Raw genomic sequence first — 21,861 nt, 5'->3', positions numbered from 1 at the left:
CTCTTCGACAGTTTAAAATTCAGTTCGTGAAGTACCAGGGATATCTATGTATAGTACTTCATTGTATTTGTGCATCAGTCACTCTATTGATTTTGAAGATTCAGTTCTTGAAGAATTAGGCAAACTATATTGCTTTATTATATCTGTACACATCTAAGTAAATGCAACTCAGCTTATCATATTCTAGCGACGGGGTTCTTTTGACATTGTAGAATATATTCGTTAGTCCATCATCTGTAGCTTTCATTTCTACAAGCACAATATTAGTAACTATCTAGTGCCTTTTTTAGCCCCGTTCTCTAAAACTCATTTATCACCAAACTCATTTCCAACCACACAATCTCCCAATAAAATAATCTTGCTCGTAAGCCCAAAACTTTTTCATTCTTTTTAGCCACATATTCTCCAAAAACATCACTATTACAAAATCTATTCTCCCAAATAATGGGGCTCAAATAGAGCCTTAATATGCATAAGAAAGAAATAAATTTGCCTTGTACACTTTGGAGATCATATAATTATCCCCAAGGGGTACTGGAAGAAAAATAAGATAAAGTCTATTGATATGTCTAAGACTTTCTCAATATTTTCACCAGGCGCAGTAGTCAAACCATGTTTAGCACTCGCTGCTGTTTTATATCTGATCCTTTTCTCAGATGGGTTGCAACATTTTTCCGAGGTCATTCTCATTGTGTTTGATGGAAGCAATTATGCCAAATACTCTCTATTTTAGTTCCAGCAGCTTGCAAAGTGATTAGCAGTTGACATTAACTTAATGAAATACTTTGTTTTCTTTGGTTACAGTTGTGATAGGATCATATAGACACCACCTCCTGAAAAATGCACCATACCATATTATTTCTGAATCCATAATAAAAGTACAGATACAGGTTAAAGAAGAATAAAGCGAGAGGCCATGACAAGTGTTGCCCAATTTAAAATTTTATATATGCTTGGACTTGTATCTTTTTATATGCTAGTTTCTGCTGAAATTGTCATGAAGTATTAGTCTTGTTACAAGTTACCCAGTTAGTTCTGAATTATGTTTTCTTTTGCTTGAGGCTTTGTATGTTAGTGCAATGTTAGATTCATTATGAAATCTTATAGGAAAATCAATTTTGGTTAACTGCTACAGATCGATGGTGTCGTGTTTTGCTTTGTGTAGGGAACATGGTCTGGTTCATCACATTCTCAGTCAGCTGTGGAGAAAGCCATCACTTCACATGCAAAATGCGAAGATTGGGAAATAGATTGGAGATCATTGAAGATAGGGGAAAAAATTGCTGCTGGGTCATGCGGAGATTTGTATGTTCATAACTATGCTATAAGTGCTACTATATATTGGTTAATTCTGTTTCTTAGTGACATTGCTTGCATATTACTCTTGTTTATGAAAGGTATCGTGGAGTATATCTTGGTCAGAATGTTGCTGTTAAGATGCTTAGACCTGAGCATTTGAATGACCCTCTGGAGGATGAGTTTGCAAAGGAAGTTGCTATTTTAAGGTGAATAGAGTTGCTGCCTGCATGCTATTTACATTTAAATTGGTAACTGCCATTTTATTACTGATCAATCTTGCTACAGAGCTGCTATATTAATTACAAGCTAAATAATGACTAAGCCAAAAGGGACCCAAGAGAGCAAAGAAATCTGTTACTTTAGTGAGTGATACATCTAAATAGCTACTGTTTGATAATATTATTGTATCGTTATCAGTGGGCATGGCCCAGCCATGGAAGGCTTCTTAGAGGTCTATTGCATCGACTAAGATACTAAATGAACTTGTTAGCATAGGCTTGGCTCTTCTTCCGACTTCCATTTTTTTCCCCTGTTTTCCAATGTTGTATTGCCCTTAGCCAGTCATAGTCGTATCTGACAAGAAAGCATTGATTCTTAAGCTTAACATTTAGGATCTCTTCGAGAGTAGTTATAAGAAACTGCTATGATCTGTCGATGATGCATATGTTTTGCACTTAATTTGTAACTCAACCAAATTTTGATGGCCAATTGCATATCAGTCAATGACCAAAGTTGCTTTCAGTGGCAGTTTAAACTAGAATTCTGAACAAGCATGAGTAGCATGTGAAGAATATATATTTTCAAGTTGGAAGCGGCTAGGGAGTTAGGTTTTGGTATGTTTTAGATAGGCCCCCGATTTCTTTCAGATGTGTGGTCAAGGGAAGGTCATTTCAAAGAAGGTTTTCCAGCTTCATTTAGAGTACCACTAATTAGGAAAATTTGCCGAGTCAATTAGTCAGCAGAAGGCACCCCAACATTGTGTGAATACATATCTTTAGAAATATATATTTTCAAGTTGGAAGCGGCTAGGGAGTTAGGTTTTGGTATGTTTTAGATAGGCCCCCGATTTCTTTCAGATGTGTGGTCAAGGGAAGGTCATTTCAAAGAAGGTTTTCCAGCTTCATTTAGAGTACCACTAATTAGGAAAATTTGCCGAGTCAATTAGTCAGCAGAAGGCACCCCAACATTGTGTGAATACATATCTTTAGAAAAAATTCACAAGGTTGGGAAGTTCAAATTTTGCCAAACATTCTTGGTTGTTTTGAGGTCAAACTGAGCTTTATAATTTGGATTTAATTAGGTTGAATCAAACTGGGAATTAATTATTCTAAGCTGTCTTATCATTTTGCACTTAACGAGGACAATGAAAGCAATTTCCTTTGGAAGAAAAACTGGAAAACCAAAGCCCGAGCCATTGAGTGGCTTTTTATAATTGGGAGACACCCACTGAGCATATTTTGACAGGTACAAAGGTAGCATGCGATATTCATGTGAATTGTTGTATCTTTCTTTAGAAAATGCTGACAAGATCAAGAACCACGTTTTGTGTCATTGTGAAACTGCCAGCATTCTTTGATCTTATGGCTGATGATGTGTGGCTTATCATGGATTATGCCTTGTTCAGTTAAAGATCTAGTTTTGAGTTGGAGTTTGTACAGGAGGAGAGAAGGACATTTGGGACAGGACACCTCTTGGTGGAGGTATAGAGAGATGAATGGGTGAATTTATGAAGGCAAACAGAACACAATACTAGAGTTGACAAATTTTTGTGAATGCACTTTTCTTAAGGAATTTCAGAAATATCCTGAGAGTAGGCATAGCTTTATCTGCTTAATTTATTTGAGAGGAGTCAATTGCTTATAGCTGTTGAAGTTCTCTCTAAATGGACATCACCACCTTGGTGCAAATACAACGGATCTATTTGTAAAACATGTTTCTGATTTCCAAGAATAGTCATTTTTAGGTGTCTTTACATGTTTAAATTGTCTACGTTTTAGATCATATCATTTTTAATCTTAAAGTTCAGTATGATGGTTTATCAATGCAGGGAAGTACAACATGGAAATGTTGTTCGCTTCATTGGTGCATGCACAAAGTTGCCTCATTTATGTATAGTGACAGGTAGAGCATTTTCAACTTCGTCAATGCATGATGCTCGATCTAGTTAGCTTCTTTTGTTCATTATGTTCCTTCTTTGACTGTTTCTCTATAACTTTCATGCAAGTGAAAAGATGCCTAGAGAAGTCTTAACTCTCAGATTCAATTTGCTATCCCCCATCCCTATCCCAAACGAAGAGTTATTTACTTATGGTCTAGCACTTTAACATTCTCACGAACTACTTGTGTTTGCATTGTCTTATCCTCGCTGAATTTGTGCATTACAGTTTCTTAGTATTGCCATTGTATTAATATCTATGTTTCATCTTAAAGCAAAATGGTTCTGGAGATTCTATTGGTTCTTGATTTCTGGTAGTAAAAATAGTACATATCTGTAGCACTTGTAGAATTTACTCATCTAACTGCTATTATTACGTGTAGAGTACATGCCTAGAGGGAGCCTCTACGAATATTTGCACAAGAATCATGCCATCTTGAAGCTCTCACAGTTGCTGAAGTTTGCAATTGATGTGTGCAAAGGCATGGAGTACCTGCACCAAAAGAACATCATTCACAGAGATTTAAAGACCGCAAATTTGCTTATGGATGCTCACAGTGTAAGTTCATAGTGATATAAGAGCTGGGACCTATAGTCTATATTGCCTATTGATGTTAGGACAAAAGAAATTTTCGATGACTTCACTTCTCTTTTTTAATTGTTGGAGTATGATTGTTAGGCCAAAAGAAGGTATCCACGACTTCATTTTTCACTGCATATGGTGGTTGTGTGGCTTATCGTTGTACATCATGAAATTAAACCCTGGATCTGGAATTGTACATGATGCATTGGAAATACAGCTTGATTTCAATTGACCAATGAATTTTTGAAAAACTATGGTATATGTTCTTGTGAGGATGACTATGTAAGATGTTTAGTCATTTCATTACTCTGTTCTGGTAGACGTATATAAGTTCATCCGCAACTATTACTAGTAAATTAATTCCTTATTTGACTTTTATGTCAAATATCAATCAAAGCTCTCTTCTCTAATAAAGTGCACAAAAATGATCATTAGCTTACACAGGAAATATAAGTAGTGAGATTTGTACTCAAAATGTGAAGACGAGAAAATAGGCCTGCTCTGTTGAGCTTGCAGATTTGTTGAACATGCTGGCCATTAAAATGCATGCACATATCCCCATGTGCTCTATTATATTTGATGCAAATATTTTATAATTCAAACAAGTGAAAGAAAGTAAGACCTCAAGGTCCACTTAACAAATATCAATATGCTCAAATCTTTGTCAATTGCATGAAGTATTTAAAATATCTACTTTGTATCTAGAAAATCGGTTGTTAAGTTTCTAATACATACTGCTTGTATAATATGTTTGTTTAAAATAGTTTCTTTTTAATTATTTTTTCTTAATCAACATTTGTTTAATCCTACTTTTGTGTTTAATAAGGTCCATTTTAACTACTTCACTTGTTTAGAGTTCGTTGTAACTCAATGTAACTGTAATCATATTCTTGAATATACTTGTAGGTGGTTAAAGTGGCAGATTTTGGTGTGGCTCGATTCCAGAATGATGGTGGGGTTATGACTGCAGAGACAGGAACATATAGATGGATGGCACCTGAGGTTTGACTTTGATCAGCTATTGAAAATATTCGAGCCTTTTATGTCATATGGTCTGTCCTGGATATGGTGGCATTTGCATACACTTCAACATCCCAAGTTAGCTCTCCCATCACATTCCAAAATAGTTCGTTGACATAGGAATCATTATGAAGATGATGTTTAATTAATGGATTATAAAAATGTTTGGACGTGAAAAGGGTCAAATCGTTTATGTTTTGATGATCATGGAAGTTGAGTAATAAATTATTTTACATTGAGATAGATGATTGCTAGAAAGTGCGAACACTCTTGAGAAGCTTTTATGTCGATGTTGTAATCGGGCATTTACCCTTCTTGACACTCTTGTATGGGTTTGAACTCTATTGAACATTTCCGAAAATGGAATAGAGAAGTCATAATTTTAGATGTGTAAGACACTTTTTGACATTCTCATGTAAGTGACTGAACATTGGTATTGATAATCAAATGACACACATTCATATTCCTGAGTCCTGGTTTTATTCTGTTGGCCCAATGCACTATGCAACCTTATCTATGGTTCGTTTCTAAATTTACGGTTTTGTGGTTTGGAAGCATTTATTGCTAGTATAACGATAATGGCATTCCAAAAGGACTTAATAATTAATTTTGTTATTTACTTAATTATATCTCTTTTGTCTTTTGCAATTTCTTTGCTACAGGTGATAAATCATGAACCATATGATCAAAAAGCAGATGTGTTCAGTTTTGCTATAGTTCTTTGGGAGCTTCTGACCGCGAAGGTGTTTCTTAGATTTATATCTTGTAATAAATGGTAATTAAGGCTTTGAGAGTGAGAAAGGTCACGTTGTTTTTATAACAAACTTTTCATCTTTTGTTGGGGCTGCAGGTTCCTTACCATACTATGACACCTATACAGGCTGCACTGGGAGTCAGGCAGGTTTGTGACCTGCTTTTCACAAAAAAATATTCTGTCCATGATGGCTGTCATTTGACATAACTATTCTAACTGAGTGAAGTACCACGTCCCAAATTTCTATGCTTATGTTTTTGATATGATGCAATTTAAGTGAAAGGGTGTCCCACTGCTAAAAATATCCTAGAACTGTGTAAGCCATGTATTAGCCTTGTGGAGGCATCAAAGTAAAGGAAATCAAAGGTGGTTTTCATGATCTGAAATAAACATTCAGTATACAAAAGCTTGCGTTCCATTATTGATCAATAGTATATTCTGATAAGAACTGGAGACCCTCTGAGTCTGAGTTGCTGAGTACTGTTGTAATGCCAGTTCAATGTGTGGTGATATTTAGTGCTTGTTTGGTAAAGCTTTTGTTTGCTAGAAAGCTGGTCAAACTTTATTTTTAACCACACATTTCAACTTTTATCCACCTTTTCACCGCAGATTTTGTTAGACCCACCAGCTTTTATCAACTTTAGCAACATCACACAGCTCCTTATTCTTTGGAGTAGACCTTAGAGCAATCAGATTGCCATTAGTTAGCTAAAAGATATACGAGAAATCAACAGCAGGCAAAAGTTGATACATTTATGTTCATATAGCTATGTTTTTTGATTCACATATAATATTAAGTGAAAGTAATTCGTGCAATCCTAAGTGAAAATGCCTCTTAATATCGTATATATGAATTCCACTGTGACGTGATTTTCTCTAATATTGTACTGTTGATTGAACAGTCATATAATTGCGAAGAAATCTTGCAGGCCAATGCATAATGATACGTGGTTTCATAGTGAAACATTTTATGAAATAGTGATTTGCTCGTTTTTGTTCCTGACAATTTGCTGATTAAGAAATGGGTAAATACAGATATACAATGTCGTCATTCTGAAACGGTTACTAGCAAAGTTAAATAGCAAGTATTTAGAGCATAATGCTATCTTCTACCGTTGAAGTAAATTTATACATCTTTTACTTGTTTATTTTTGGTGTTTCTTTTCCTGTCTCTGTTATTTTCTCTTAGTTTTTATTTAAGAACCGCCGGGAAAGATCAACAGAGTTGGAAAAGCAGCAAATAGGAAATCAGATTGAACATATGATTAAGTTATGCTTGATATATATTCAGCAGTTACATTTATTGACAAGCTTCTTGATTTGTACGTGCGTCATTTGCTAGGGTCTTCGACCAGAACTTCCCAAAAATGGTCATCCAAAGCTTTTAGATTTGATGCAGAGATGTTGGGAAGCACTTCCTGATAATCGTCCAACCTTCACGGAAATTAAAGTTGAACTCGAGGAACTCCTACAGGAAATTCAGGTAAACCTTAAATATTACAGTTTAATTGATTGTTGCAATTTGGTCATTCCTTCTGTGCCCATTGGTATAAATGGAGTTATCAAATAGTAATTAAAGTTCACTAATCAACATGAAATTTTGTAAAACGTTTAGTGACCACTACTGGATTTACAATAAAGCTCCAAGTACATCGAAATTTTAATAGAATTGATATCGACGCTGACATGGCCAAACTTGATTGGCCTTTTTTTTCACCATCTTCCAATGGTGCCACGCCAAGTGTTATCTGTTAAAAAAATATGTACTTGTAGCATGATTGGTGCATTCAACCCTATGTGAACTTATATGTGCTGCCCCATCTATATACAGATACAGATACAGATACTTGGTGTTTAAATTTTTACAAATTTCAGCTGCAACTCATTTGTATTCTTTTCACAGGATACTCCGGTCGCGCCTAATGGCTTCTGAGTATATATTGAATAATCGACATTTTACTCACGTTTCGGCATATTTTGATAGTAACTAGTCAGAGCTTTTATTCGTCATCATATTAGGCGGTGCAATACTCAAAAGGGAGACAGTATGTTTGTTTCGTGGTACCAAAGTTTTGTTCTTTTTTCATGAGGAAGTTAGCAACACCAACTTATACCTGTACATGAATGCATTATGAATCAAAGAGGTGTTTAAAAATAAAAATAAAAATAAAAAATAAAAAATATTACTTGTGTCTTTAAGAACATGATCATTATGTTAGACTCAACAATATTGACAGGACGATGGGAAAATAATTTATATGCACATTAAAATATCAACTACTGTATATAGGGGATGCCCTTAATAGATAGTACTCGACAATTAAAAAAGATCTCGCTTTGTTACTAGTAAGTTCAATTAAGATAAAAATATCAAGGGGATATTTCTCTTAATGAGATTAATTTTTTGAAATATAACTCAAATGTTAATAGTTAACTACTAAATTGGTGGCAAATTCCTCCAAAATATGTGTATTATTATTCTTTTATTGTTATAATCTACGAATATGTAAAAATTGTCTCGTCGGGTTTATTGGCAATATAATATACAATATTTCATTTGTATCGAGAGGATCTTCGTTATCTCTCATACTTGATTTAACTTAACACATGGTGGATGCATATATGAGTTTCCTGTTCCTGCATCCCTTCCCAATGCCTGGGCAATCAAAACAAATATTATGAATTTCCAGATTATCATCCATTAATTGATAAAATCTTTTCTCGTCACATTTTGCCTTCGGAAAACATGGAATAGAAAATGAGAAATTAATTGTACAAATTTATTATATATGGAGGATAAATCTTTCAAGCATTTGGGTGATATGAAACATTGTAATGGATGATGAAAGATAATGATTGGTTACAAAATTAAGTACACAACCTATTATAATATGCTATGTCATTAGTGTTTAGGAGTTCATTTTCATATATATTTATATATTATCTTTCATAAAATATATATTCTTTTTTCCAAAAACCAATCAATTTTATTAATTTACTATGATAAATATCAATTTCGTTGACCGCTATATAATAAGTATATTAATGTTGTATTATTATTCACAAATGATATTACGATATTATATTCAACCGTCGGTTAATGCCACGAACTATCATCGAACTGTTCAGGAACGATCACCGTTGACCTTCGACTGTCGGCCAAAGATGTTTAAATAAACAAACAAATTGAAAGTGCAAATTGGAGTGAGATGCATTAGTTCACATAACATTGCATTAAAATGTAAATTTTTACTTCATTTCCAACAATGGAAGACGTCTCAGAATGACAATAATCACACAACGAACCTTCACCTCTACCTGCTACTACATTGAGAGATTCTAGTGCAGCCTCCCACAAAAAGGGAGCTATATTATGTTTTACAACTTACAATAATTATTTAACTATCCATCCCTGTAACATAAGACACGATTTGCATCACGCGACATACAGTGCTTCGTCCATCTCTAGTCCATCATACAGAGCACACATTCACCGCCTCCCACGAGGTGCAGGGGCAGACCTAGGACCTGGGTGCTTAGAGAATTGTAGTCGCAAGTGAGTAGAATCTGGATCGTGTTCATCCATCTTATAACCTGTGTATTAAGCGAAGATTTTTTAGTTAACGAAGTTCTACAGAACATTCGAGTGGTCGATGGTTAATGGATTATTGATTCAAATTAGCAATAATGATCATTGTTTCTTTGCACTAGAGCTCCTCCAAATTCGATGATTAATCAAATTTGACGACTAAAGCAAGAAGTTGCAGCTTGCAGGATTAAAAAGATCTTAAGAGCAGTAAATATTCAGGCATCTTAACCAAAGAGAGAAGCATAAATAGAATTAATACAAACAAGTGAATAAGAGGAAAGCTATCACCTTGCAAAGCACTTAAAGCAGTTGCTGCACATGCGGGGTCTATGAAATCCACAAAACAAAGTACAAGAGGATCTCCACCACGCTGCAAAGAAAATCCTCATCAATTTGGGCATAAGTAGGTCAAGAAGATGGTAGCTAGGTGAATAAAAGTAGTGCTAAGTAGTAGTCTTAATTTTTAAATTTGGCGAAGCAGAATCTGTAGTTATTAAAATCAACTTACATGCTTCGATTCCTTTCTTACAAGTCTTACTTCTCTGCACCCTACAAAGGGACGAAAAATGTCTAGAGAAGATGTTAAAGAAGACAAAAAGGTTCCAAGGGGATACCAAACTAGTAGAAGAGGGTAAAAATTGAAAAAAAAAAGAAAAAAAAAAAAAAAAAAAAAAGAATATGTCTATTTGTTATAGCATCTCAAAGGATACGAGCCACTTCCCTTCTGGTGCTGTTAGGAGGAAGCCCCTCAATGTACAGCGTGCTGGAAGCATCTGGAGGTAGAGGGAGGGTTTCCCGAGGTCTGACAATTGTATCTACTGGAAGTGGACCACCAAATCCCAAGCCACTTCCATTTGGTGTTGGTTTTGGACCACCACCACCAGGCCGCCCCGTTACAATGCGATCATGTACTGGAAGAGCAGGTCCACCACCACCACCAGATCTTCCTAACCCTATTCCACCGTAGTGAGTACTTTCTTCAGAAGGTAATTGCTGGAAGAGAAACAGGATTTACTTATTAGCACCTTGAAAGCCAAAGCTGTGCAAAGCAAGGAGGTACTAGGATTACCAAATTCTGAAGATAATGATCATATGCTGAACCAATTGATTCTGTATCCTTCACTACTGGGGACCCACTATAATCATCATTCTGAGCCAGCAGATTATAATGCATTTCATGACCCACAGGCACCCTAGATGGCGGAAGATCTACGTTGTTTAACAAAAAGGGTTTGAGTAATATTATATAAAATTGACAATGAACTCAATGCAATCATCTTTTTTGGGTTAAGTAAAAATCTTCCAGTACACATTGTAGCCCCATTTCCAAGTATGCCTACCGGAAAAGCATTTTCTATACAAATCAAATGCAAAAAAATTTGCACAAAGTTTAGATTACTGCACTACATCTCAACAAGTTAAGAAGGGGTATCTAACTGATAAATCAACAAACTCTTCTTTAACTAAAATTGGTAATATTAAAGTGATAAGTGATAAAAATCGAAATATCAAGTTAAGAGTTATCAGAGAAGTCTTAAATGGAAAAGCGATCCCCATAAAGACACAGATGGAAAAACAAAATTGTAAAGGAGAATAAGATACAATCAAAATTCTAGAAGGACTACAAGGGGTTGAGATGCATTTAAAATCATAAGGTATCAACTTCAATGACAGATAAAATGAAAAATAGGGATATAGAGAACCAGTTTAGGATCAGCCATCAACCTACATTACTACACAATAATAGGCCTTTGATAGTAAACAAAAGAATTCAATGGCGATCGGAATGATGATTAGAACAAATTTCCATTTCCAAAATCTCATTTAGATCCCCAAGACTGTCCTCAAAACTATTATTGTGTATTTAAGGTGTCTCATCGTGACTCCAAACAAGTCCCCAAAGCTCCAAAATTAGAAAATGACAGAAATATCGAGCATGAGTCCATTTCCCTAGCATGTATTCGAGAATGTCTTAGTATACACATGAAAACTCCATCAAGATGAGTGTCCCTGTGCTTCCTTGCTTATAACTAAAGTATTCATAATTGAATTTTAGAGACAATTTTGTATGAGCAGAATAAGTCCCAGCAAGGGTCTACGCTTCTCAAATCAAAGACTGCAATGTTCTTTCTCACCCAAAAGAATGGTTGAGAGACTCAATTTAGAACAGAAGATGTTAAGTTCTATAACACCACAAAAGAACAAAGTACACTATGGAAATATGAAGTTTTTTCCCCTCAAGACCATTCAAGTTGCATCTTCAAATAATCCTACAAAGAAAGCAAAAGGTAATGTTCATTTTCGTGACGGTAGATTCTGCATTTTCAACATATTCCTTACAATTTTGAGTTGCTTTTACTTCTATGGCTCTCCAATGAAAGAAAAGCACAATGGAGGGTTGTAGCATAAGATGAATCAACGATTTACTTACCAGGAAAGCATAAAAAGTGAACTATTGTCTTATGGAGAATAATAGTACACTGAGTACTATGATTTGCAGTTAAAGCCAAAAGACAGCGTTGAGATGGCCAGCACCAAATTTAAGGAGACGGAAAAATAGACAGTATATAGAATAATGTTAAAAAATCATAATTTCTCTAGAACTTTCTCCAACAAATTGATCAAGCATTATCTAGAAACAAGTATGACATAATGATACATTTTTATATATTAAGGATTAAAACAAGACATGCAATTATTTTAGAAAAACTATCAAGACATGTGAGATGTTCGCAAGAGAGTTATTAAAGAACTTCATGTTCGCATCCCAGCAGAGAGTCATACCCACTTGGTTATCAAGAGAAGAAAAATTGAATCAAGTTTAACAGAAAACTAGTCGACAAAAAAAATTGAATTACTGATAACCTTAGCTTCACATATTTGCAGACCACTATATAAAATCATCAATGACAGTAAAGTATCTAACTGATATTTTGGGGCACACAGCTTCTTAAAAAATATAATTTAGGACCCATTCCTTGGCCACAAATTGATTTTCAAGAATTTCAAATTCCCACGACTCATGGTTTAATTTCATAATAATTGAATTTATACTTGGACAAAAAAATATATTGAACCTGATTGCTTTTTCAATCATTAGAACTGATCTTAAAAATGAAAATACATATTTTATGCTTACATCCATCCGCCTGATAGTTTCATACATATTAAGAACAAAGTGCAACCATATGTCCTTCCTTTATAACACCTTGGAAAGAGATTATTCACACCTATTTTTTCTTGAATTCCCATCAAATGAACAGGCCATCAATATAAGATATCACTTTTCATCAAAATCCCTGTAAATAGAGCACTAAGCCCAAAATTTCAACAGAATTCCACAAATGTCACCAGCGAAAATTTGCCTGAGAAGTAAAGATTCTTTTCTGACATTCAATTATTCCTACTAGACTGCTATTCTCTGAGCAGGGAATTTGAATAAACCTTTTGGACAGTGGATTTTGGGATTCAGTTATGATTGATATGTTAAAAAGAGCAAGGCAATTTGAGAACAATGGATAAATAAATTTTCATAGTATAAGAAGATAGCAATATTATCTTCCGAAACAAACCAAGCTTCATATTGCTTTTAAATTCACCAAATTGAGAAAGATATTGGAAAATAAAAAATTGCTTTCATATTTGTCCTTTGAAACTGTTTTTCAGATAATTAAATACTAAAAAATAGAATAAAAGAACCGAACCAGCAGAATGAGCAAGGCAATTTGAGAACAATGGATAAATAAATTTTCATAGAATAAGAAGATAGCAATATTATCTTCCGAAACAAACCAAGCTTCATATTGCTTTTAAATTCACCAAATTGAGAAAGATATTGGAAAATAAAGAATTGCTTTCATATTTGTCCTTTGAAACTGTTTTTCAGATAATTAAATACTAAAAAATAGAATAAAAGAACCGAACCAGCAGAAAGCCAGAAAGATCATAACAGCTCAAGTTTCAGGTTTTTATTTTCCCACTTGAAGTTTCTTGATTTTCTGGTCAATATTAATATGACATTCTGAAACACATGATGTTCTCGATAAGTACAGCTCTAAAGGAACAACACGAAATTTTTGACAGCAATATACAAGTAGCTAATCAGAAGAACATCATTGACAGTCAAAGCATTAATACACTTGGTTCTGTCCTGAGTATCCACAAAGAGAAATAAAAAGATATTCAAATGTAATTAAATTAAACCAAAAATGTAAGAAACACCTACCAAGCTTCAGTATGTAAAAATCAGTACCACTTATAAATTTCTATATAAATTTTAAAACCCAAGTAAAAGCTCATAAATAACATCAAAATAGTAAAACATCAATTTCACAGTTGCTCCTACTTTCACAAACTTAAAATTCAAAATAATGTAAGATTTTTAATTCAATTCAGGAGTTGATTAATTGATTACCATATTCTATGCGAGGTCGTTTCAGCGCACCCGCAGATTGTTGCAGAGGAACTTGCCGATTATTCCAGTAGTCGTCCTCCATTTCCTCTAAAAATCACGGAAAAAAATTGAAGGAAAACAATTTCAATCATGCAAAAACTTATGCAGTATAAATAACCTGGAGGAGTACAAGAGTTTTTGTGTAGAAACCCTAGATCCGGTGCTCCAAGTGCGGTGTCCCCGGGAATTTGGGGAAGATTTTGATTCTATTTTCTTGATCTGCTGTGTTAAAGGCGTACACTATTTTGGTGAGGATGCGTCCAGTAAATACTTGAATATATTATTTTCTCGCGATTAATTATCAATTCAATCATTAGCATTTTATAAGTGATTGTTATACATCTTTAATTAGTTTAAAAGGTTACTGAACTTTATAATTTCCTTGAATTGATAATTACATTAGTATACATTACACAAGATCTCATGAGATATGTCACGTGACATTTAACTAAGCAAAAATAAAGCAAGAGATCGAATAAAGTCCATGCTCCACCTTACCTCATCTCGCTCCCCTACGTCTTTTCCAAAGTTATTGGGCAATTGAACGAGGTGGTTGAATATCTAGGGATGACAACATGGCGGATCAAGGTGGGGTTATGACGACGCAAGTCCCTTGTCCTATTTATTTTTATTATTATTTGTAGAATCGGCCCTCACAATACTAAATGTGCCTTCATTTGGCGTGTGTCTAAATTGTACCAAATAGGATATTTGTTATGATATTAGAATTGTTAGTTTGATATTGGTCTAATCCCGGAGTACAGCATTGGACTACGGTAAATTATATATTCAAGTATACTTGGAGAATGAGAGATTATAATGGGGATATAGCAAATGCTAAAGAACCAATAAACCATCAATGTGAAAAATATTTAGAGCGAAAGTACCACTCTATCAACGAGATTGTGTAGCGAGGGGATGTGAGAACGGGCAAGATTGCATCTGCTAAAAACATCGCTGACCCATTCACCAAGAGCCTATTGATTAAGAATTTCAAAATTCATGACAAATAGGAGGATTATTGGGATATATGACCAAATGTATTTAGTCGATATTATGTTTTGAACAAATAAATAATATTTTTTGTTATTTGAATATTTTTATATAAAAATTTAATATTTGAGCAAATAATAAAATGACACTGATAACTGATATTAATATAACTTGAGTATTTAAGTTGTTGTGTATATATAGATTTATTTTATAAAGTGATAAAAAATAATTGACATAAATTAGGACACTTTGTTTTGATATGGTCGTATTATATTTATTAAAATTTATCTAGAATTTAATAATAAAGATAATAGTAATCTATATTATTGGAAATACTTATCATACATAATTAAATGTTATTGACAGTCATAAAGTTGTCTAAATCCTTAATGAATTACGGACGTTAACTATTAATTCTAATTTTTTAAGGTTGCAAAGAGCTAGATTAATTATACAATCAATATCTCGTTACTTTGGAAATTAGAATGAACTAATTAATAAATATGTTTTATTAATATGAAATCTTACTTATTTTATAGGAGCATCATCGACACAAGTATTTTTTTAACGAGCAATTTAATATGAGCTTAGTAGTTTAACGATGAGATTGTTAAAATCATAATTGTGAAGCAATTACAATAAGTTGCAAAAGTGCATAATGGAACTAGTGATATTAATTATGAATAATTAAAATTGACTAATTGATCAAAAGAGACACTTATAATTATTTTAACGATTAACGAGAGCTCGATTATTGAAAAGTTTCGATAATTTTAATTAATTTAATATTACAGTTTCAATCATTACTCGTTAGTGAATAAAGTCAAGACTAATTAATTATTCTTGAATAATCCAGAGTTGACCGATACAAGAGTTAATTAATTGAAACTTGAATCAATTGTCTCCGATCAGGTCCTTTCGATGGCTTGAAAATAAGATCTGATTTATAAGAGCTACTCACTCCGTCACATTTATATAAACTGACTTTTTTATTTTTTTTTTATTTTTTTTTGTCTCAATTATATAGTCATATTTCTTTATTGAAAATATTTTATTTTATTCGTTTATTGATATATCATTGTTTAGCCTGAATAGTTGTAACCAATTTTCCTTACTTAAATACGAGTAAATTAGAAAAAATTTGGGTAAAAATTGTTTTTTCAACAACATTAAATAAGATTACTTAATTCATGTGAAAAAAAAAAAATCATCTTATATAAATGGAACGGAGGGAGTATAATTTAATGAGGACTACTTCACTAAATATCTAGAAATTAATATGGACAGATTCCATGATATTGCAATTACTAAAAGTATTGCGGACATTCATAAAGTCTAGATACGTTCCATAATCTTTTAAAAAATCAAAATATTGTGATAAAAGAAAAATTGTGAAGAATGAAAAAAGAACATTTTCTTTGCTAAATCAGTTTATTTTTATTAAATATTTTCTATTATAATGACGCGATTCCTACACGTTATTAACTGTTGAAAATTATTCACACTAGAAAAATATAAGAAAATGTGTAGCATTCTCAAGTTCTTGAAGAACATCGAACAAGACTTGGAGGTGCGAGGCTGCGTTAATTGCAAGAGGTTCAGAGCAAGTACCAAGAATAATGTAGTAAATATTTATGTGTTTAATTAGATTAAATATATATTATAGAATTCCAATTGCTACCCATTGAATCGATCCGAATTTGATTCTTTAGTTTCCCATATTAATATATTATTGTGATGCTTTTGAATCTAAATGCCAAACACAGGGAACAAATTAGATGTAAAAACCAGAAATCTGTACAATGAGACTTAGAAGAGACGGTCTATATGTGTAATCGTAGGGATCTGTAAAGGAAAGTGATTCTTAGTAAGATATAGAGGCTAGCCTTCGGCTATTTTGATCGAGGTGTGATTTATACTTTCAATCAAGTTGTTCGTCTTGTGAAAAACGATGATTAGAGGCAGATTTCTTTTGATTCTTGATCGGTTTCTATGTAAACTTTGTAATAGCCTTTGATTGATTGGTTATTAGTGCATCCAATTAAAGGGAGCTTTAATCCACTCGGGAGCTCTTTTAGAGAAGTAGCCAGAGATTGGATGAACCATGGACCTTAACGCGAATAATTGATATATAATTTTGAAATAAAAATATATTATAATTTGTTATTTATACGAGAGGATACCTTTTCAAATCATTGCCTTCAAAACAATAGGAAGGAAGAAAGAAAACACAAAGCAATGCAAAGGAAATACCAGTTTAATCCAACTTATATATATTTTAAGGTAAATGATATATTCGCCATACATGATAAATTAGAAATAGGACAACTTAATGCCATAATGCAATTTACAAAGAAAGAAACAATACTATATAGCTCATTGAAGCCTTGCCTTATAGCTTTTTTCCTCAACTCGAATCATATAATTTTCTTGTTCCGATTGAACTGGAATTGGCTAAAGATTGGAGACATATAGCCCCGTTTGGCCCCCCCATTTTGTGAAAATGAAAATGGGTGGAATAATATTTTTTTTAAAAATGAGTGGTTGAAGAAAAAGAAAAAAGTTTTCAATTTACGTGTACTATTATTTTATGAAAAATTGTGTTGTTGAAAATAGAAGAAAGAAAAATGAAATGTAATGAAATGAAAGTTAATGAGGGCCAAAGGAGGGCATAATTTCTTGAATGCAAGCTTCAAGCAAGGGTTTCATCAATCCTTCGAGAGAGATCTTTGAAAAAGAAAGATAAGTAAACCATTCGATCCCTTGCAAGCACGGAATTTAGGCAAGTTCAAATACTCGAGATGAGCTCCTTAGCGTTTACTCCATCGACAGTAGATGATCTTTCTTCAGTGCCTGACCGACTCTTTTCCCCAACTTTCTGTAAAGCACTTAGACGTGCATCAACATAGTACGAAAATGTACAATAAATTTCACTAGGTAATCAACGTATCAACGTACATGGTTAATTGACTAATATTCTAAACTTAAGCATTATTGAACCCCACCCCCCAAATTAAAATAAAAAATCATGTATATAAAAATGCATAATTGTATATATACACTCTCTTTGTATCGGTTTTCTTTCTAAATAAAATATCATAAAATTACCGAAGCTAACTACTTTTTGTTATATAACCACTTCTCATCAAATTACCAATAAAATAAACTATTACACATAAAGAAGTAACACTAACACTTCTTTTATCCATGCATACACGCTTAAATCTTCAAGGCAATCCTTGAGAGCCGTGCAACCCAATTTCATTGTGCCTCTTCGAAGGACCCGATGGCGGTATGGGCATTCCCTTCGGCAAATACCCGAACAACATGTTCGGAGAATTTCGAGTTTTAGGTTTAGAGTGTAGAAATTGTGAACATCTTGCATCGGAAGTATGATCAGTCAAAAAAATGAATAAAAAGCATAGAAATATAGGTATAATAAGAGGTTTTTTGGCCATCCCAGAAGGCTAACAAGGTTATAGAGAGGAGAGAAAATTGATGACGACAATGTAGGAAGAAAGATTTAGAGAGATAAAAGGATAGGGTGCAAGGTTTGAAATTGGAGGTTATGTTTTGCTGTTGAAAAACTGTGTTATGGAATTAATTGGTGAAGGGTTTTGTTTGTTGAGGTTGTGTGAATATATGCAGGAGCAGACATATTAATTTGGGTAACTTGTGTCTAAAGTATATGTGGGGTGGGGGTGAGATGGAAGTGGAAACACTACTCATTAAATGCAGGATCTTGTATGTGTGTGTGTGTTTTTTTTTTTTTTTTTTTTTTTTTTAATTTGGGTTTCAAAAAATTTTTAAACACAAAGGCAAATAAGTGGAAGCTCCACAACTTATAAAATTAATAAATTAAAAATCGATTAAAATGGTACATGCAAGTCATATAAACTAGAAATCTTCTTACGGTAAAGACTAATTTTAAAACCGATCTAAGCCGCCAAAGATAAAATCAGAATTGTAAGTTAAAAAAAAAAACTCTCACATTTTAAAAGAAACTTTTTAGATGGAAATTATCCATAGAGATGAAAGGTGCAGTGAAATGAAAATAAATATACACAAACTCTGCCAACGTTGAATGTGTATACCAAAATTCACTTAGGGTGTGTTTGATTACATTTATTTTTCATGAAAAATATCAGTTTTTCATTTAAATTTTTACTTGGAGTGTTTGATTGCTATTTTTTTCCATGAAAAATATTTTCCAACTTTTGAAAATATGCCTAATTTTCCTTATTTTTAAGGAAAATATTTTCCTTTGGTACAGGTAGTTTTTATTTTCCACAAAAGATGGAAAACATTTTCTTTTTTAGATGATATTTTTTATGTCAATCAAACACACTCTTAATGTCATATGATATTCTATCTTTTGATAATTTAAAATATAGACATATTTTTCATCTTCTAACTCTTTTTCTTTTTTTTTTTCTTTCTTAATTATGTGCAAAACAGCAAAATACATTGTATAAGGACAAATGGCCATTGCAATCTGTGAAAATCAGTCAACCACGTTTTAAGCAAGAGAAAGAACACGTGTCAGAAATCAGAATTCGCACATATCCCAATTCTTAGATTGATATGTAAATCTATAATTCTTAACCATTTAACAGTTGGATAATACTAAATTACACTATGGTATCCTTATGTCCATAAATAAAAATAATTTTTTTCGACTTTCGAGATACTTTAGTAGCAGGATTCTCATGATCAACTCTTGCAAGGACAACACAGACACCCCATTCTCGTATCTCCAAGTCATGTTACTGTATCCTTGACCTCGCACTCTCGCCTAGGACTTTTCAAACCTATCTTTCTCCATTGCCGGTCCCTTTTGTCTTCTTTCCCTCATCTGGTTAATTGGTAGAAATATTCTGAGCCGTTTGAAAGTTGTTTTGAGAATTGATTTTTTAATCGTTAGGAGAAAAGTGAGATCCATCTGTTAAAGAAAAAGTTAAATATGACAGCTGAAATAGTGAAATAACTGTCAAAAAATCAATTTTTTTAAAAAAAATCACTCCCAAACAATCCCTATTTGTTAATAATTTTTACGAAGTGAAATACATAAGAATTGCCTAAAAGTTCAAAGTCGTGAATTCCCTATTTGAGTTACATTCTTTAAAAATATTTTTTTCAAACTTATTTTCAATTACACTTTCTTCAAAAGAAATAGTTTTACACATAAATCTAAAACTTTTCTTACTTATTTATACAAAATTCTTAAAAATGGGGCGGAAAAAGGGCTGAGTAACTTATAAATATGGGACAATGATGATGAAGAAGAATAAATTTTGTTTCCCCCTCCAATAATTGATAACAACCTTGACCGTCTGGTAGAGCAACTAGGGTAGGTAAGAACAGCAGTGTCAATCTCGATCATCGATCATATCTTTCACTCCACTATTAAGTCAATATAAATCGAAAACTCCTTTTCGACTTATGAGTACACCTTGGCCAAGGATTTCATCATTGACTTAATTGAATGAAACGCAGATCATAATCTCCTACTATCTAAGAGTGACGAATCCTTTATTGATCAATCACAACCTTCATACGATTCTTGACGTACCCGAACGATGTCGTATTAGCGGCCCTTTTCAGAGCAACATCCAACACCGCCAAAGTATGACTGTCCTCATATAAGGTACCATGACGACCTCAAGTCAAAGGACCAATTTCACTACCGAACGTTAGAGATTAACCACCGACACTCAGATAGTTATCCATGTGGAATCTCTCGACGGGTCTCCAATGTTTTGTTCTATAACAAACATCCACGTGTTCATTTAAGTGTCACCACACTTTAACTTGTGAGATCAGCTACTTACTTCACAAGTAAGAAATGCCACACGTGATGGTCTATCCGTAATAACGATATCCGTATCTCGTTATTACTTACGACCACGGATGATTTAAGATTCAATCAGATGTAATTTGTATCTCACAATCACAACTCCTTGTGATTAATAAATTACAAATATTTGAATCTACGGACTCTATTATTTATTTAATTGTCTATTAATTAAATAATAGATCTGCCATTTAATTACATTAATTATATATAAAAGTATTTATGTCCAAAGTCGATTGGACCTAGGGCATAATACTTACACAAACTAATGACATGCCAAAGTATCAACCAGATTCCCATGTCAGCTTATTTCGTCAATGAGAGAGTTGATATTCGCTAACCGAAAGTTAAGGTTCTATTTTTCCTTCTCAAAAGGATGAAATGAATCAAGAAGGGTAAGTTGCACGAGTTGGTGAAGATAATGTATAAAGTGGATTGTAGAGTTACAATTCTCTATAGGCAAAAAAGCGTGCAACTGTTGTTCTCTCCTGTGGCACATGGGAATTAAAGCAAAACCTGCTAATTTATGTATTGGTTCACCATGCAGGAAAGTAGGAGCAAACCTAAGATATTCTATGACTGTGGATTAACTAATTTAAAATTGAAATTTTCTTCCAGTAATCTGTGTGTTCTAGTAATTAATATATTTGTCTACTTTTGTCAAGAGGGTATAGGAGCAAGCCAATGAAAATTTTTACAATGTGTTGCCTGCAGGATCTATAAACATCTACATCGGACCAGTTTTTTTAATCCTTTCTGGACCTTGTTACATGTACATCAAGTTTTACATAATGTCACATGTCACTCTATCATTTATCAGTTTAAAACACAATCAACTTTTTTCATTCAATCTTTTCATTTCACATCATTTTATGTAATCTTTTATGTACAAATTTTATGTGCAAGCAATATAATCCTTTTTGTTTTAGTATCTCAGTCGCTTTCCAACTTATTCAAATTATTATTGTTGAGGAAAAGATGGATGTCATTAACATCTTAAAAATGTGCAGTACTCGTTTATATTGTGCGCCGCTATGAAGAATTGACAGGCTTACAATTTTTTTTTTCCTGTTGTATGTTAAATTAGATTACTTATTAATAAATAATTCTTCTGGCAATTTTATGGTCATATAAAATTTTCTACTTATTTGCTTGAGATAT

General features: G+C 33.1%; 2 protein-coding genes across 5 annotated transcripts in view; one reads left to right on the top strand and one right to left on the bottom strand.

The window, feature by feature from the left end:
* LOC111380633 (serine/threonine-protein kinase STY8-like) overlaps nt 1-7,984 on the top strand; it is a 12,877-nt gene extending 4,893 nt beyond the window's left edge. For both annotated transcript variants that reach the window (XM_023004249.1, XM_023004250.1), the window contains exons 8-16: nt 1,166-1,305; nt 1,398-1,505; nt 3,347-3,420; nt 3,838-4,013; nt 4,944-5,039; nt 5,720-5,800; nt 5,908-5,958; nt 7,154-7,294; nt 7,715-7,984. In XM_023004249.1, coding sequence (XP_022860017.1) covers nt 1,166-1,305; nt 1,398-1,505; nt 3,347-3,420; nt 3,838-4,013; nt 4,944-5,039; nt 5,720-5,800; nt 5,908-5,958; nt 7,154-7,294; nt 7,715-7,744 — 897 coding nt within the window. In that variant the 3' untranslated portion in view covers nt 7,745-7,984. The remainder of the gene's footprint in view (nt 1-1,165; nt 1,306-1,397; nt 1,506-3,346; nt 3,421-3,837; nt 4,014-4,943; nt 5,040-5,719; nt 5,801-5,907; nt 5,959-7,153; nt 7,295-7,714) is intronic.
* Nucleotides 7,985-9,016: 1,032 nt separating this feature from the next.
* On the bottom strand, nt 9,017-14,143 carry LOC111380634 (RNA-binding protein 2-like). Of its 3 annotated transcripts, none has more exons than XM_023004254.1 (7): nt 14,004-14,143; nt 13,815-13,901; nt 10,470-10,609; nt 10,111-10,393; nt 9,909-9,970; nt 9,689-9,770; nt 9,017-9,405 (listed from the first exon to the last, which is right to left on the bottom strand). In XM_023004254.1, the coding sequence occupies exons 2-7, from the start codon at nt 13,894-13,896 to the stop codon at nt 9,302-9,304; spliced, it is 753 nt and encodes a 250-aa protein (XP_022860022.1). In that variant the 5' UTR covers nt 13,897-13,901; nt 14,004-14,143; the 3' UTR covers nt 9,017-9,301. The 3 variants fall into 3 exon arrangements, with proteins under 3 accessions (XP_022860022.1, XP_022860019.1, XP_022860021.1); XM_023004251.1 differs by having other exon boundaries at nt 13,972-14,110; XM_023004253.1 differs by having other exon boundaries at nt 13,984-14,106.
* Nucleotides 14,144-21,861: the final 7,718 nt, after the last annotated feature.

Source organism: Olea europaea, unplaced genomic scaffold, assembly GCF_002742605.1.
Source record: "Olea europaea var. sylvestris unplaced genomic scaffold, O_europaea_v1 scaffold2179, whole genome shotgun sequence".
NCBI classification, from domain to species: domain Eukaryota; kingdom Viridiplantae; phylum Streptophyta; class Magnoliopsida; order Lamiales; family Oleaceae; genus Olea; species Olea europaea.
This window is presented reverse-complemented; position numbering and strand designations above follow the sequence as displayed.

What these genes read in the sequence shown, in the direction of transcription:
- LOC111380634 (XM_023004254.1), bottom strand. Translation starts at nt 13,896, where the DNA reads ATGGAGGACGACTACTGGAATAATCGGCAAGTTCCTCTGCAACAATCT. An exon ending in ATCATTATCTTCAGAATTTG is followed by an intron (nt 10,394 to 10,469) that starts GTAATCCTAGTA and finishes TTTCTCTTCCAG; the next exon opens with CAATTACCTTCTGAAGAAAG. An exon ending in TGCTTTAAGTGCTTTGCAAG is followed by an intron (nt 9,406 to 9,688) that starts GTGATAGCTTTC and finishes CTTAATACACAG; the next exon opens with GTTATAAGATGGATGAACAC.